The sequence below is a fragment of the Coloeus monedula genome (genome assembly GCF_965178545.1).
Source record: "Coloeus monedula genome assembly, chromosome: 17".
Classification (NCBI taxonomy): Eukaryota; Metazoa; Chordata; class Aves; order Passeriformes; family Corvidae; genus Coloeus; species Coloeus monedula.
The window spans coordinates 10,144,567-10,158,023 of record NC_138797.1 but is presented as its reverse complement, the minus strand read 5'-3'; the positions used below and the strand labels follow the sequence as shown (position 1 = coordinate 10,158,023).

General features: G+C 44.7%; 1 protein-coding gene across 1 annotated transcript in view; it reads right to left on the bottom strand.

Annotated features, from left to right (window-relative positions):
- The window catches only part of LOC309579510 (peroxidasin homolog), a gene marked incomplete at both ends in the record, with an annotated part of 42,396 nt that extends 32,718 nt beyond the window's left edge, over window positions 1-9,678 (bottom strand). The window contains one exon of the mRNA XM_082292893.1: window positions 9,515-9,678. Coding sequence (XP_082149019.1) covers window positions 9,515-9,678 — 164 coding nt within the window. The remainder of the gene's footprint in view (window positions 1-9,514) is intronic.
- Window positions 9,679-13,457: the final 3,779 nt, after the last annotated feature.

The window sequence follows — 13,457 nt, the reverse complement described above, 5'->3', positions numbered from 1 at the left end:
GGTTAAATCTGCTCAAATAACCTCATATAATAAGCATTTCCCATTTTGCTCTGCAATGCTCCAAGACTTACAACAGCTTATCGCTGCCTGCATTTCAAATTTGTGCAAACTTCAATTAGAATTACTGGAACCATGGGGATTCTGGCAAATTTCAAGGGCTGCCCATGGAACTACATCAGCTTGGAACCCAAAAATATGGGGTTTGGATTGCTAATGGGATAATAAAACAAGAGCTAAGTGGTTTAACCTGGTTAACCAAGGAGAAACACTTCTATAGAGAACGTGCATTGATTTGGCACCTTGCATGGTCCCGTGTATTATAACAAACCACAAAAGGCTGACAAACGGGGATTGCTGCAGGTTTCTGTCCAAAGCACACAATTAAGTGGATTTTTTTTCTCCTGCACTGCTTGATCTATCACATTTAGGGAATACACAGCTAATTTTCAGTTTAAGGCAGCTTTTTAAGGGCATTTGCTTTAAGAGGAAAAAGCACAGGTTGCCCATTCTGGTGGTAAAAAGTCACACTTGGACGCAGAGTTTAAACCAAGGATTCTACAAATAGCTGCATGTTCAACACTTGTTTTTAGACAGGTATCAACAAGAATCCCAGCATTTATAAAACTCAAATTAGAAAAAGGTGCAGTCATTGCAGGTAACCCCAAACTGGCAGTGAGGATCCAAGGGGGATGAAACAGCTTGGAGCAAGTACTCAGGAAGAGGCTGCACAAGGAGTAAAGCTGATTTTATTTTAAGATCATGGAATCATAGAATAGTTTGGGGTGGAAAGGACTTTAAAATTCATTTCATTCCAACCCCCTGCCATGGGCAGGGACACCTTCCACTACCCCAGATTGCTCCAAGCCCCATCCAACCTGGCCTTGAACACTTCCAGGGATCCAGGGGCAGCCACTGCTCCTCTGGGCACCCTGTGCCAGGGGCTCAGCACCCTCTGAGTAAAAAATTCTGCTTAATACCTAATCCAAACCTGACTTCTTTCAGTTTAAAACCTTTGTCCCAAGATGTAGTGTTTCTTTAGGTTAACAGTTTGCAAAATGTAGTTATTTTATGCAAAAAGATTAATAATAAATTTTCTTACATTTTAGGCAGAAAATGAAAGGCAGTTTTACTTAAATTATACTGAAATATCAAATCTCTGCCTTGTTAGCCCTTTGTTATCACTGGATGCAACAGTACACAGGCCCGTGGAATTTGGTTTTTTCTGTTGCGCTTTTTTCCTTTAACTTTTCCACTTCAACCAAAGGATTCAGAAGTCTAATATAGAAAGAAATCTTTCCCCTCTCTTAGTGGTAAATATTGCACAGAGAAGAATTAGAGGGCAGAAAGAAACACAGCTTCACAATATTTAAAAAAAACACAAGACTTCTAATTGTAATTCATCTTCTCTGTCCACTGCAAACTGCGGCCCCAAAGGATCACCCTTTGGAATTTCAGTTTTTAACAGAAACTTCACCTCTGACATTTTCAAGTGTGTTTGGCTTAACTTGCATTGCTTCAGATGTGCATTTCTTGCCCTTCTTCTCGGAGGGAGTTCCGTGAGTTTGAGGGCATCCTTATGGATTTTTCAAGGCAATGGCTGCCACCACGAAGCCAAACACAATTAAATGTTGGCAACAGTGATAGCACAACATGCTGCCTGTTTTCCACGGCCTCATTAAAAGGAAGCAAGGAAAGACTAGACCAGGAAAAAAGGTGAAGAAATGCAAACTTGATTTATACCCTGCCATGCACAGACACCAACTCTGCTGCCCCAGGGGGTTGTAAAGGGCCCTGTAATTAGTCCAGGCAGCTGGCTGCAGGTAATAGGGGACATTACAAATACGTGGGAGGAACACACAGGGGTCAGGGCTCGAGCTGGTGATGCTCAAGGAAGGCAGCAGGGAGCAGGCAGTGAAGTGTAAAATCCAACTTCGGGTCACTGGCTGAAGGTGGGGACAAAAAGCCTCTGAGTATTTTAATGAACAAAGACAATGCAATCCTTCACAGCCCAGAATTCACACAGAGGCACTGGGCTTCCACGGCTGAAACAAAGCCAAAGCCAGGACTCAGGTGACAGAAAACACCTCTGAAAACACAAGGGAAAATAAACCACAAGCCCCACTGATGCCAGGGCTGTTTTTTCGGTCACCTGACAAAAAGGACTCCTTGGAAACAGTGCTGTGGAAGTTTGCACATGGCCTTGAGCCCCCTAAGCAAGTCTGAGCTCCCCGGTGGTGATTTGTTCACCTGGGAGAGAAACAAAGCACAGCTGGGAGGCACAGCCTGGCAGGAGTGACCCCGTGTCACCAGCAGAGCTCTCAGGGCTGTCCCCTGGCTGCTCCACCTCTCTGTGGTGCTCCTGCTCTGAGCAGCACAGGGGTGGAGATGCCTCCTGACAGTTCCTGCTGCTGAATGAGCACTGCGGGGCTGGGTTCATGCAGGAGCTTTTAGAATCATAGAACAGAACTGGTCTGGGCTGAAAGGGACCTCAAAGTTCATCTTGCCATGGGCAGGGACACATTCCGCTAGACCAGGTTGCTCCAAGCCCCATCCAACCTGGCCTTGGACACTTCCAGAGATGGGGCAGCCACAGCTTCTCTGGACAACCTGTTCTTTTTAAACTACACCACCCCCAAGGAGCATGTAATAAAACTTAGCTCATTATTTTAATGAAATAATTAAATTTTTCTTCTGTTTTCTGTTCCGGTAAGACCTTTAGATGATTCTCTGGAGCCCAGCTATCTTTCAATCCTTTGCAAAGTTCTTTTTGGATTGCTCACCATCACAAAGGCAACAGCTTTCCCCACAGACAAAAATGGAACTGAAACACTGCATCTCTTCTCTGAGCACTTCATTTCAGGAAGTGATGTGAAATAACTGGAGAGAATCCAAAGGAAAGCAATAGGAAAGATCTGAAGTCTAGAAAACATGACAATGAAAAGAACTGAAATTGCTTATTTAGCAATAGATACAATAACTATGTCAGGAAATTGCTACAAATAGAAAGGGCAAATGGTCACTGGCTAAAACTGCAGGTTCAGGGGATTTTTCAAATATCTCAATTAGCAAGGCTCATAAACCACCCAGTGGACTGCAGGTGAGACAGGCATTAGCCACACACGGTTTAGGTAGGTGGATCCAGCCCTGGAGGCAAAGGATGGAGCAGGCTATTCTGCTCCCTGTACCCCAGACAGCATTAAAAGTACCAATGGGGAGGTCCCTGCACAGCAAAGAAAGTCCCTGGGCATGCAGAGGAGCCTACAGATTCCTCTTTACCATATAAAAACCCCAATACTTTGGCTCATCCTTAGTGTTTTCACTCCAGACCTTGCCTTAGCCTAAAGCATCGCTGGCAATGAAGGGCTGCACTGGGAATTCCCTGGCTTGCATGTGTTTGATTGAGAACATTCCCTACAGAGTTTGTCTCCTCTCACACAGAAACTCTTGTTCCTCTTTATTCCCAGGGCCCTCACTCTGGAAATTTAAGTTTCTTTTCAGAAATAAATGTGGTTTTTACAGGGACCCACCACAGAGCTGCTCCCAGGGCAGCTGCTCCCAGCTGCCCTGTGCCCCAGCAGCTGGGTTCCCTCCCTCCTGCCCACTTCTTTCCACCTGGGAATTTGAAAAATGGGGGGAAAAAATAATCCCTTGTGATTTAAATCTCCCCCATGATTTCAAGACCGGCAGTCTGGGACTACAAATGACCTTCCCACAAGGAACAGCTGCTGCTAAAGGATTCTGGATCCTCTTCTACCTTCACACAGAGTGGAGGCCTGGGACAGCAGCATCACCCAACACGGATCCCTCTGGACAACACCAGCTTGACTGGCTCAGCTGAAAATCTCACCAAACCCTCGTGCCCAAACTGACAGGAAAGTGACCTGGAATACGTGGACAATCCGGGATCTGCTGTGAAGTAAGTCACCTTTTCTGAATTTGGGAACTATTAACAGAGGCTACAAAGAATGCCAGAATTTGCAAATGGATGGGGAAATGGGTCTTTACAGAATGACACTCAATCTGTCTGAGCCTCTCAGCTGCTATCAGAACAATCATCCCTGCAAGCCTTGTGTTAATTATCAGTGATTAGCATATAAAGCAATCAATAGCTTTTACAAGAAACTTCCACTTCTGTTTAATCTATTTAGGTTTTCACAGACTCATGTATTACTATGTTAACTAAGCAGATAATTAGCTACAAGAGGCATTTTACTGCAGCTCCATGGAAATTACGGGGTTTGTAGAAGAATCCTTTGTATGCACAGCAATGATGCTGACAGTTCTGCCCAGAACTGGTTGGAAAGTGGCAGCCACACAATCATTACCAACAATGACACCCAGAGTAAAGGTGCTTTTACAGAGAAGATGTTGAAGTTCCTCCCAGTGTTTCCAGTGAAGAAAGGGCATGAAAGACATCCTAAACATATTCTAAAAATATCCTATAAATCAAGTTTCCCATATACAAGAAGAGCCAGGACACTTATCAGAAAGAAGCTGTTCCTCACACTTATCTGCACAACATCAGTCAGCTCTGCAGGTTCCCCAGTCCTGCCAAACCACTCCAGTCCTGGCAGGAAGGGAAAGCTGCCTTGCTGAGATGGAAATGAAGTCTTCCAGACTCACTGTCATCAGCTCCCCAACTCAGGAATGTCCCTGTCCCACACGAGTCCCCAGATGGCTTTAATAAATGACAGCCTTCATCCCAGAACCCCTACATGGACAGCTGACCCCTGCCAGCACTGCAAGGCAGATGAGGAGACCATGGGGAGGCTCAGGGCTGGGGATCTTCCAAGTCCTGGTTACCAGCTTAATACATCAAGATCTGACTGTTCAAAGAGTGAAGAGGAAGGAAGATACATTGAGCATGGAGATACAAGGAAATGAAATGATGGGATCATGGCTGAAACAGCAGAGAACCAGCAGCTGCAGGGAGCCTCACTCAGCAGAACAGGCTGCAGTTCACTGTTGCACTGCAACACCACTTATTCTGAAGTTCTAGGAACACTAGATTTTAATTAAGAAGTTACCAAAGGCATTCCTGAACCCAGCTTTTTAAGATTCAACTTGCACAAACAGGAGTCAGATTTTCAAAAGGGCTCCCTCTGCGTCAGCTGGGGCAGGAATTTGACCATAATCCAGCAGCCAGTGTACCAAGCTGGTTTGATCCCACTTTTTCTGTGCATGTAAACTGGAGGGAATGCTATGCCTGAGAGGCCAGTGCCAGGGCAGGAGGGATCTGCTGTTGCCTCATTCCTGGTGGAATCATTTCAAATGCCACCTGGCATCCCTTTAGCTCTTTCCAGGAAGGGGAGCAACAAGGAACACCTCCAAAACATAGTTTTGGTCCTAAACACTTATTTAGGTAGGGAGATTACATAAAAAGATGCTGAATTCAGCAATGTTTGAGCTACTATGTATTAGAAAGGGATGAAGATTAAGGTCTGATCCCACTCAAACCAGCTGAGTCTATTCTTGGGCATTCATGGCAGCAAGGACTCTTTTAACCTGATGCATAATTCCTTTGCACCAACTACCCAAGGTATTGCCTGCATCAAAGGAAGACAACTTTTCCCTCCTCCTGAAGTGTGTTCTGATCCTGATTCAGAGGAAGTAAAATCAACACTTTAATATTGGGTCTTGTGTAGCTTAAGTGTCAGCCTTTCCCTTTTTTTAAGAGCATGATCATTGAAGTTTTTACACAGAATACACACACATTCTTTCACCAAAAAATACTGACTTCTCCTTAAAGAGCACAGGAAAAAGTCCTGGTATCCCTATGGGGAGAGGGATGTGGTGAGGGCAACAAAAATACAAATATTCAAGTGTGAACCAGCTGCTGAAGCACTGGGGAGTTCAATGAAAGTAGGATTTTAAACACTTAAGGTAGCTACAATCACAAGACTTAGGATGCTTCCATGAAAAGAGGCTGGAATGTTTCTAGAAGGAAAGTATGTTTAAAATACCTTCCCTCCCTATTTTCCTTCTGATGAAGGGATTTCTAAAAATAGAACATAAAGTTCTTGGTCACCTCTAGAAGGTTTGATATGGATTAAATACTACACATTCTACCTGGCACATGCAGAATGTGTGGGTGTGCATTTAATGGCTGCATATAAGATTATCACACACAGAGGAAATGAGTAATCCCTTCTTCAACCCAAAACACACGACAGAGACCACAAACAGAGCAGCATTTCCAAGAACTCATTTGCTCAGTAAACCTTTCCCCAACAAATGTATAAAATTCCTTCTCCAAACTGTGCTCATTAATAGACTAAGAGAGCTACACCCTGTCCTACTCCAGCCTTCCTCTGAGCAGGCACCAAAAGCAGCACAACGATGAAGGGAAACAAAACTTGTCAAGCTGGCCATGCTTACACTGCCCAATTAGCAACCAGGTCTGTGAACAACTGGGTCACCTTCAGTTCATGCCAGCGATGTGCTCACATCCCAGATCCTGCCCTGTGCCCTCAGCTATGTTCCTCCAGCAGTACTCATTCATTATGTGCCCTGCATAATGCAGAAAGAAGAATAACCCATGGATAATTAGATTGCAATCCATTAGCTGCCAGCCAGAGGGGAACTTCTTTCCATGGATTTCTTCTACTCATGCCCACACATTTCAAAGTTTATTGTTTATATGTCACACTGCTGAACAAATGGCTGCGAAGGTTAAAGACCTATTGAAATTTTTGGAGTGTATGTTCCACAGCTGTTCCCTTCCTTGGGCTGCTGGCTGAAAGAACTGCCTGAATCCCAGCGGTAACCAGCAGATCACATCTGGATAATCGTGTTCCAATTGAACAGACAACAGCCAAAATACATCTGCAGTTCTACACAATGAGTTTTTATGGCTTATCTGTACACGTGTAGTCGTTCCTGCCATCCTATTCTCTGCTCGGGATAAAGCGAGCACACTCCATTACCAAAGATAAATAGTCTATCGCTAAAACCAGACTTTGGGCCAGATCCTCAGCTGTACCCAGCTGGGATTGGGAAGGGAGGAGGGAAATGGCAACCCAAGAGGAGCCAGTAACAGCTCATCAATCCTGGAGCTGGTTCCATGCCAATCCCAGCATCGCTTGGAGAAGGCGATGGGCGGCTCCAAGTGCTGCCAGCTGGCTGCAGCCCCAGGGGCCATCTGCCAATGGTGAAGCACAGCCTGTGCCAGCCAGGAGACTTCCCCACTCTTCCAGGATTCTTAGAGAGGGTGGCATGGAGTCATGGAGGTCAGAAAGTCCCAAACTCCCAACTTAAAAGGAAACTCCATCTGGAAACTGCAGCTGTTCTTCAAGGGAACTGAGCTGGAGCCCGGGATCGGTGTTTGGAGCAGCAGTCACAGACTCAGTCCTGTTCACACCAAAGATTAACTGTGGAAAATATCCCAATCCCACATTTTCTGCTCAGAATAACTCTGTGATCAAGACTATTCTTGCTATAATTCCAAATGTTCAGTCTGACACAAGGGTTCTCCCAGGAGAAACACTAACATGCCAAAAAAGCTGGAGGAGTCAGGGCTTGGTTAAGAAGCATTCCTTGATCTTCCACAATTCAAAAAAAGTTTCATTATTCCAATGCTATTTATAACAGATACAATGGGATGCTGGCTGGGAAATGTATTTTCGTACATTAGATCTTCAAGATAGCCAGAAAGTCAGGATTTTTCCTTGCCACACAAAGGCCCATGATCTGCCAACAGAGAGCACTCACCAGGCTCATCCGTCTTTATGTCTGTGAGGATCTCTGATCACCAACATATTATTTGCTTATAATTATGCAGACAGTAGTAAAAGAGAATAAAATGCATAAACCACCTTAAAAATACTGGTCTATGAAAAGTGATCTTCCTTTGCAATACTGCAATTTTTATATCTCACACCTATACTATTCCTTTAATGTCTTAAAACCCAGTTTCCCATTCAAGGTGGTGCAGAGAATGAGATGTGCTGCTGCCAGAGGGAGCTCGGAACCACACCATTCCAGAACTGGGAAAGAGGTGGTGACACAGTAAACTTCCCTCCCTCTGCACTCAAAGGATCTCTAGCAGAAACACTCTCAGGCTCCACTGTGACAGCAAATGTTGCTTCATTTCAGAGAACAGGAATTAAGCTTCAATGATCTCAGAAATACCTCAGTTCAGCCAATGGAAAAAACCCTTCCCTCAAACAAATCTAGGTTTAAACAAGGAGGAACAAGTTACTTTGCTAAAATCGGTGTCAGGGTATTTTAAATATTTTAATATTTCAAGATGAAGGGGAATAAGGGGGAGAAAATGTTGGTGAGAGTGTGGAGAGTCAGATGCTGCAAGTTACTGTAAGAGCACATAACCACTGCCCAGTGAGCAAGTCCTGAGCAGGGTCCCGCTGAAAATAACCACTCCAGCACCAGCCCAGGGGGTGAGAAAGCTCTGGCAGCTGTAGCAAGTGTAGATCTTATCCTGTGGGCCACTAATGCAAAAACCTCTGTGGTCTGCACCCCCCAAAGCAGACCTGGATGGCAGCAAACCCATGCCAGCATCCTGCCCACAGCATGTTCCTCAGGCTGCCAGCAGAGAAAGTGCATTAGGAGTATTAGTGAGATGTTTATGGGAAAAAAGCCAATATGGATGTGCTAGCTGAGATAAAACTGACTTCGTTACAAGCACAGTGAAAAGCTGCTCAAACTCATGTTGGAAAAGTTTTGCAAAGTTTAAGGAGGATGAGAATGAAGATTCATTTTTGACAAGCCTTTCCAGCTACTTAAAAAAAAAAGGTCTTCCAAGCCAAGGGATCAGATAAGAGCAGCACGAAGGGAAAGATTTTGTCATGTGCCACTGCATCTTAAAGCCACCTTTAAATTCAGGATTAGTTTAGAATCACAGGGAAGTGCTCTTCTGCACCTATCAGTGAGAGCTCTTTAGGAGTCTCCAAGCATTACACATCCTTTTCCTCCACCTTTCCTGTTTGAATGGACCCAGCCACCAGCTCCCTCACCTTCTTATTTCTCAAGGAATTGAGTTACCACAGTTGCTACTTTCCAAAAAAGCCTTAACTTTGGTTTGAGCAGTTCAAATAGAAAGCGGACAACCAGTACTTAAAAGTTCAGTACTGAAATGGTGTTGTATATACAAGGAAAGTGTTTGTGTCACTGGAGACAAAAGCCTGAGCTGCTCTTTTTCCCCTCTCCCCTACACCCATATACAAAGCATCCTAAAATGCAAACTGTGCTCCTTTCCATAAGCTCAGTTTAATATTTTTGACCTTTGATTCCCCAAAACGGTCTTCCAGTGCTTGCCCTGGAATTAGTCTCATTAAATTTTTCAATTCCCTTGATTGTCCTATTAGCAATGAACTGATGCCAAAAGAAGCAGTTTCTGTTTCATGTTTTAAAAGCACAAAACAGTTCTTGAGGCAGTTCTTGTGGCGAAAAAAGGAGGATAAAAGTATGCCTTTGGCCTTGGCTTTTTTTTTTTTTTTCCCCTTCTTTCTACAGCCCAAGCAGGTAAGAAACGCAGGAAAATGAAGTGGTTACTCACAGAATGTTTGTCTGGGGCGGGATCTCGGGGATGGTTTCCAACATCAGATGCATGCATCTCACTGTAGTCCTGAAGCATAGGCAGCGGCTGGGGCAGGAGCAGGAGAAACCAGGCAGGAGGAGAAAATACAAAAAGCCTCCAAGAGCTGAAGGTTTGATCAGCATGGTGTTTGCTGGAGCGTATTTGCCTCAATTCTGAGCTGCAGGGAGCTGACAAAAAAAGTTTCCCAGCCCTGAGGTCCAGGAGGAGGGGACTCATCAGCATGTGTTTGCAATTAAATTAAGGCAGTTTGACAGTCCAACCGCCCACCCTCTCTGCCATTCTGCACATCACTGGAGCTCACACTGCCCCCACCCCTCTCTAATTGTGGCGCTGAAATACAAACTCTTCATTTTGATCTATTTTCACCTTGTTGCTTCTTTTGAACAGCAAGTTAACTCCTCACTTTCTCCTCGGGCATCTGTCTGAAAGCACAATGCATCTCCATGGACAGCAACCAAAAAATGACCCCGTGCTTCCAGGGCTGAGCTGGGATGCAAAAGATGCAGGGCCAAGGTTTTTATGTCCATTTTTTTGCCCTAGCACTCTCTGCAGACTAAATAGGGAGTCTTATCTAGCAGCCTGTCAAATGTACTGTGCTGTAACACTTGCAGGATAAAGGCTGTCTCTTATCACATGTAATTACAACATCAAGCAAAAATATGCCTCCAACCATTGATGTGGGCATGGGATGTTACAGATAAGGGATTTTAAAAGGGAGGTATCACTAGCAGAGATAAAAAACCTGCAAATAAAGACAAAACCCCACCCTGGAATCTGTAAAGTTTCTTAGGCAGAGTGAAAGCTGATTCATTTCAAAGGCCTTTCTTTCTACAAGGATGTCATTTGGAAGAATGTCAGGATTTTTGAGAAGTTCAAGGCAACTGAGGGATGAAGAGGGAAACAAACAATAAAATAACTGATTTTGAGCAGTAGGAAATGCAGTCCTCCACTTGTTTCTCCCCACTGGATGATAAAACTGAGATGCAAAAGGCAGGATTTGTTTCCAGTTGAATTAATCACCTTTATAGAGAAGCTACAGTGAAACCAGCCTATCTTTAGGTTTCAAGTTATTACAAGATCCTAAATGTGTGGGTTGAGCAGGAGGGAGGTATTAAAAGACATTAGGATATAAAGGTACTTGAGGAATTTCAAACACGGCACCATCTCACAGAGCCTGGAAGATCAAATTATGGTTTCCCATCAAACTGCACAGGTGCTTTGTACTGTACACTAAAAAATAATCGATGTGACAAAGCAGTACTTCACGAGAGTGACATTTAAACCTTCCCAGTTCAGATTCTCTGTCACTTGAGCATTTGGGGAGAGCATTGAGTTTGGGGTTTCACCTAAAATTTGATGCCATAGAAGATAAAAGATGTTTCTTTTTTCCAGCTATAAAAGAGAATTATACTGCAGGCTTTCTGCACTTAGTCCTCAGGCAATCTGCTGTTTGTTTGCCCTGCCATTGCTTGGAAATCCAACCAAGTTCACTGAACTCATGGTTTTGGGCAGAGAGTCCTCTAGCGGCCACCCAACCCAGGTCAACCCTGCTCACAAAAACGGGTTGTAAAAGGCCAAATTATCATCTTCAGCCTTTATACAACAACTGGCAGCTGAGATCAGACTGCTCTGGGTTAAACATGACAGTTGTTAATTCCCCTTTAAGGCTTTAAGTGCATTAGAAGCACATCCTCCATGTGCATCAGGATACGCGCGTTACGTGAAAATCTTCCTGACTCAAGTTCTCTGTTCTTCCAGCCTGATTGCTCCCCACATCATCTCCTTCCCAAGCACACTGGACTCTGCTAGGACAGGGTAGCACAGCTGGTAGGAGCTGTTCTTCAAAGCTGGGAAAAGAAACAAAAACGCTCTCTCCAAACAATGCGTCAGTATTTTGGAGCCATCATTTCCCCTGGCACATCTGGCCGCTCTGCAAATAGGAAGCTTTTGTTTTCTGCCTCTGTGGTGCATAAACCTTGAGCTCTAAACCAACCCTCTGCAACAACAACAAAAAAATCCTTCCCAGGTATATTTGTATTGCAAAGAGGAGAGCTGGGCCAGGGCTCAGTCTCATTTCTGTGGAACGAGTCCAGTCTGTGGAATCGCATTCCCGAGCCCGGCTGCACTGTGGGGGAGCAGCCTTGGGAAGGATTGAGGGGTATTTGCCCACTACTTTGTAAGGATGGCATCTTGAGCCAAGTCAGCAGATTTAACAGAGCACAGGGAGTCATTTCAGTGCAAGAAGGGAAGTTCTCCAACCCACACCTTTACTGAGAGGCAGATCTTCACCTGACCTTCTTGCCAGGAGAAGGCAAACAGCGTCAGAGGAGGAGGATGGTGTGCAGGGGGGGCACAGATTGTGCAGCAGCAACCTTGCCTTTGTTCAAGGTGCTGTATCCACACTCCTCAAGCACGGACATATTTACCATCAACACCTTTGGTAGCAAAGGTTAACAAATTTACCATCAACACCTTTGTTAACGAAGTAAGAGAACAGTACTGTAGCTGCCAAGGACTGGCCAATGATTCTAGGTCAGTGAGGGCCTGGAATCTTCAGCATGGGAGCTATTCTAACTTCTTAGTCTTGAGAGTACTTTCCTGTGATGGAAATGAGTTGGGCAGAAGCAATGTAGGGAGGCAAAAGGAAAATTAGCAAAAAGGAAAGGGTATTTCTATGTTCCACTGTTGACAAATACTATCCAGTGATCGAATCAGGATCCTCAGCCTAGCTCAGGGCTCCAGCCCTCTGCTCATGTCCAAGGGCTTCCTGTATTGCCTTGGCAATGAGGGCTCTGTGAACTCAGTGCCAAAGGAATTGTTTCTTCCATGGCCTCCACAGATCCAAATGAGCTAACAGATGTTCTGGCCACTCTGGACAAAGAAAAATTACTTCTGCTGAAAGCAGACCCTTCAAACCCTCCCTAATGCTGCAGAGCAGGTCTTTTTGCCCTATGTCAGCTATGTGTCATGACTGGCTATGTCTGTTTTAGGCTATCACCCACTCTGACTGACACTGTGAGAGGATCAGAGCGACTTCCAAACCTTTATGTGAAAAATGTAAAGTGCAGAAGTGCTGATCTCTGGGTTAAATTAAGCTCCACGAGGTGTCCTGTACCTTGCACAGGAGTTAGTGGAAGTTTCTTTGAGGAGAGTTCTACACAATTTTCCCAGAAACCATCACACATTTTAATTACTCCTTTTACACATCCAAGCACTTTATATGCAAGTCAGCCTTCCAGGCAAGTGTCTTTTTAATAACCTTTTAGTTAAGCCTGGTAGTTTTCATTTCACCAACCATTTACTCTTCCCTTATAACAGACCTTTGTTCAAAATACTTCCACCATTATGCCAGAGGTACAAATTCCACTGATGGCTAGCACCAAAAAGCAGATTACCTAGATGTTCCCAATTACCACAACTGCCTAAGCAGAACTGTCACACAACATAGAGGTGTGTGTAAGTGGTGCAGTTTAATTGGATATTAAACCACCCTACAGCAGGAGCATCCCATACCCAACAGAAAAGCAGGATGATGAACAGGGGAGACTTTAGCTGATAACTTCAAAATGGGGTTAGAAAACAAGTGGGCAAACTTAATGCATGATAGCCTCTGGAACAGCTTTGTCACTTTGTCTGCCCTCTCTCCAGGTCACCTCAGCTCGTGATGAACAGCATGGTTCCCACAGAACATCACTGGTGACCTCCCTCTGCAGATCAGTCACCCACTGCTATCCAGTATTCTTTTCATGCAAAGATCTTTCCTCCCTGAGAGGCTGCACAGCCTTCAGATAAGACTGAGTTGTTGCTAAGGGGCCCCATCAAAGGCCCTTTGCAAACCTAAAACCGAACTGGAACTTCCTGCAGAGGGGGGTTTGGAGAAGTCTCATTCTGGGCCCAGCCA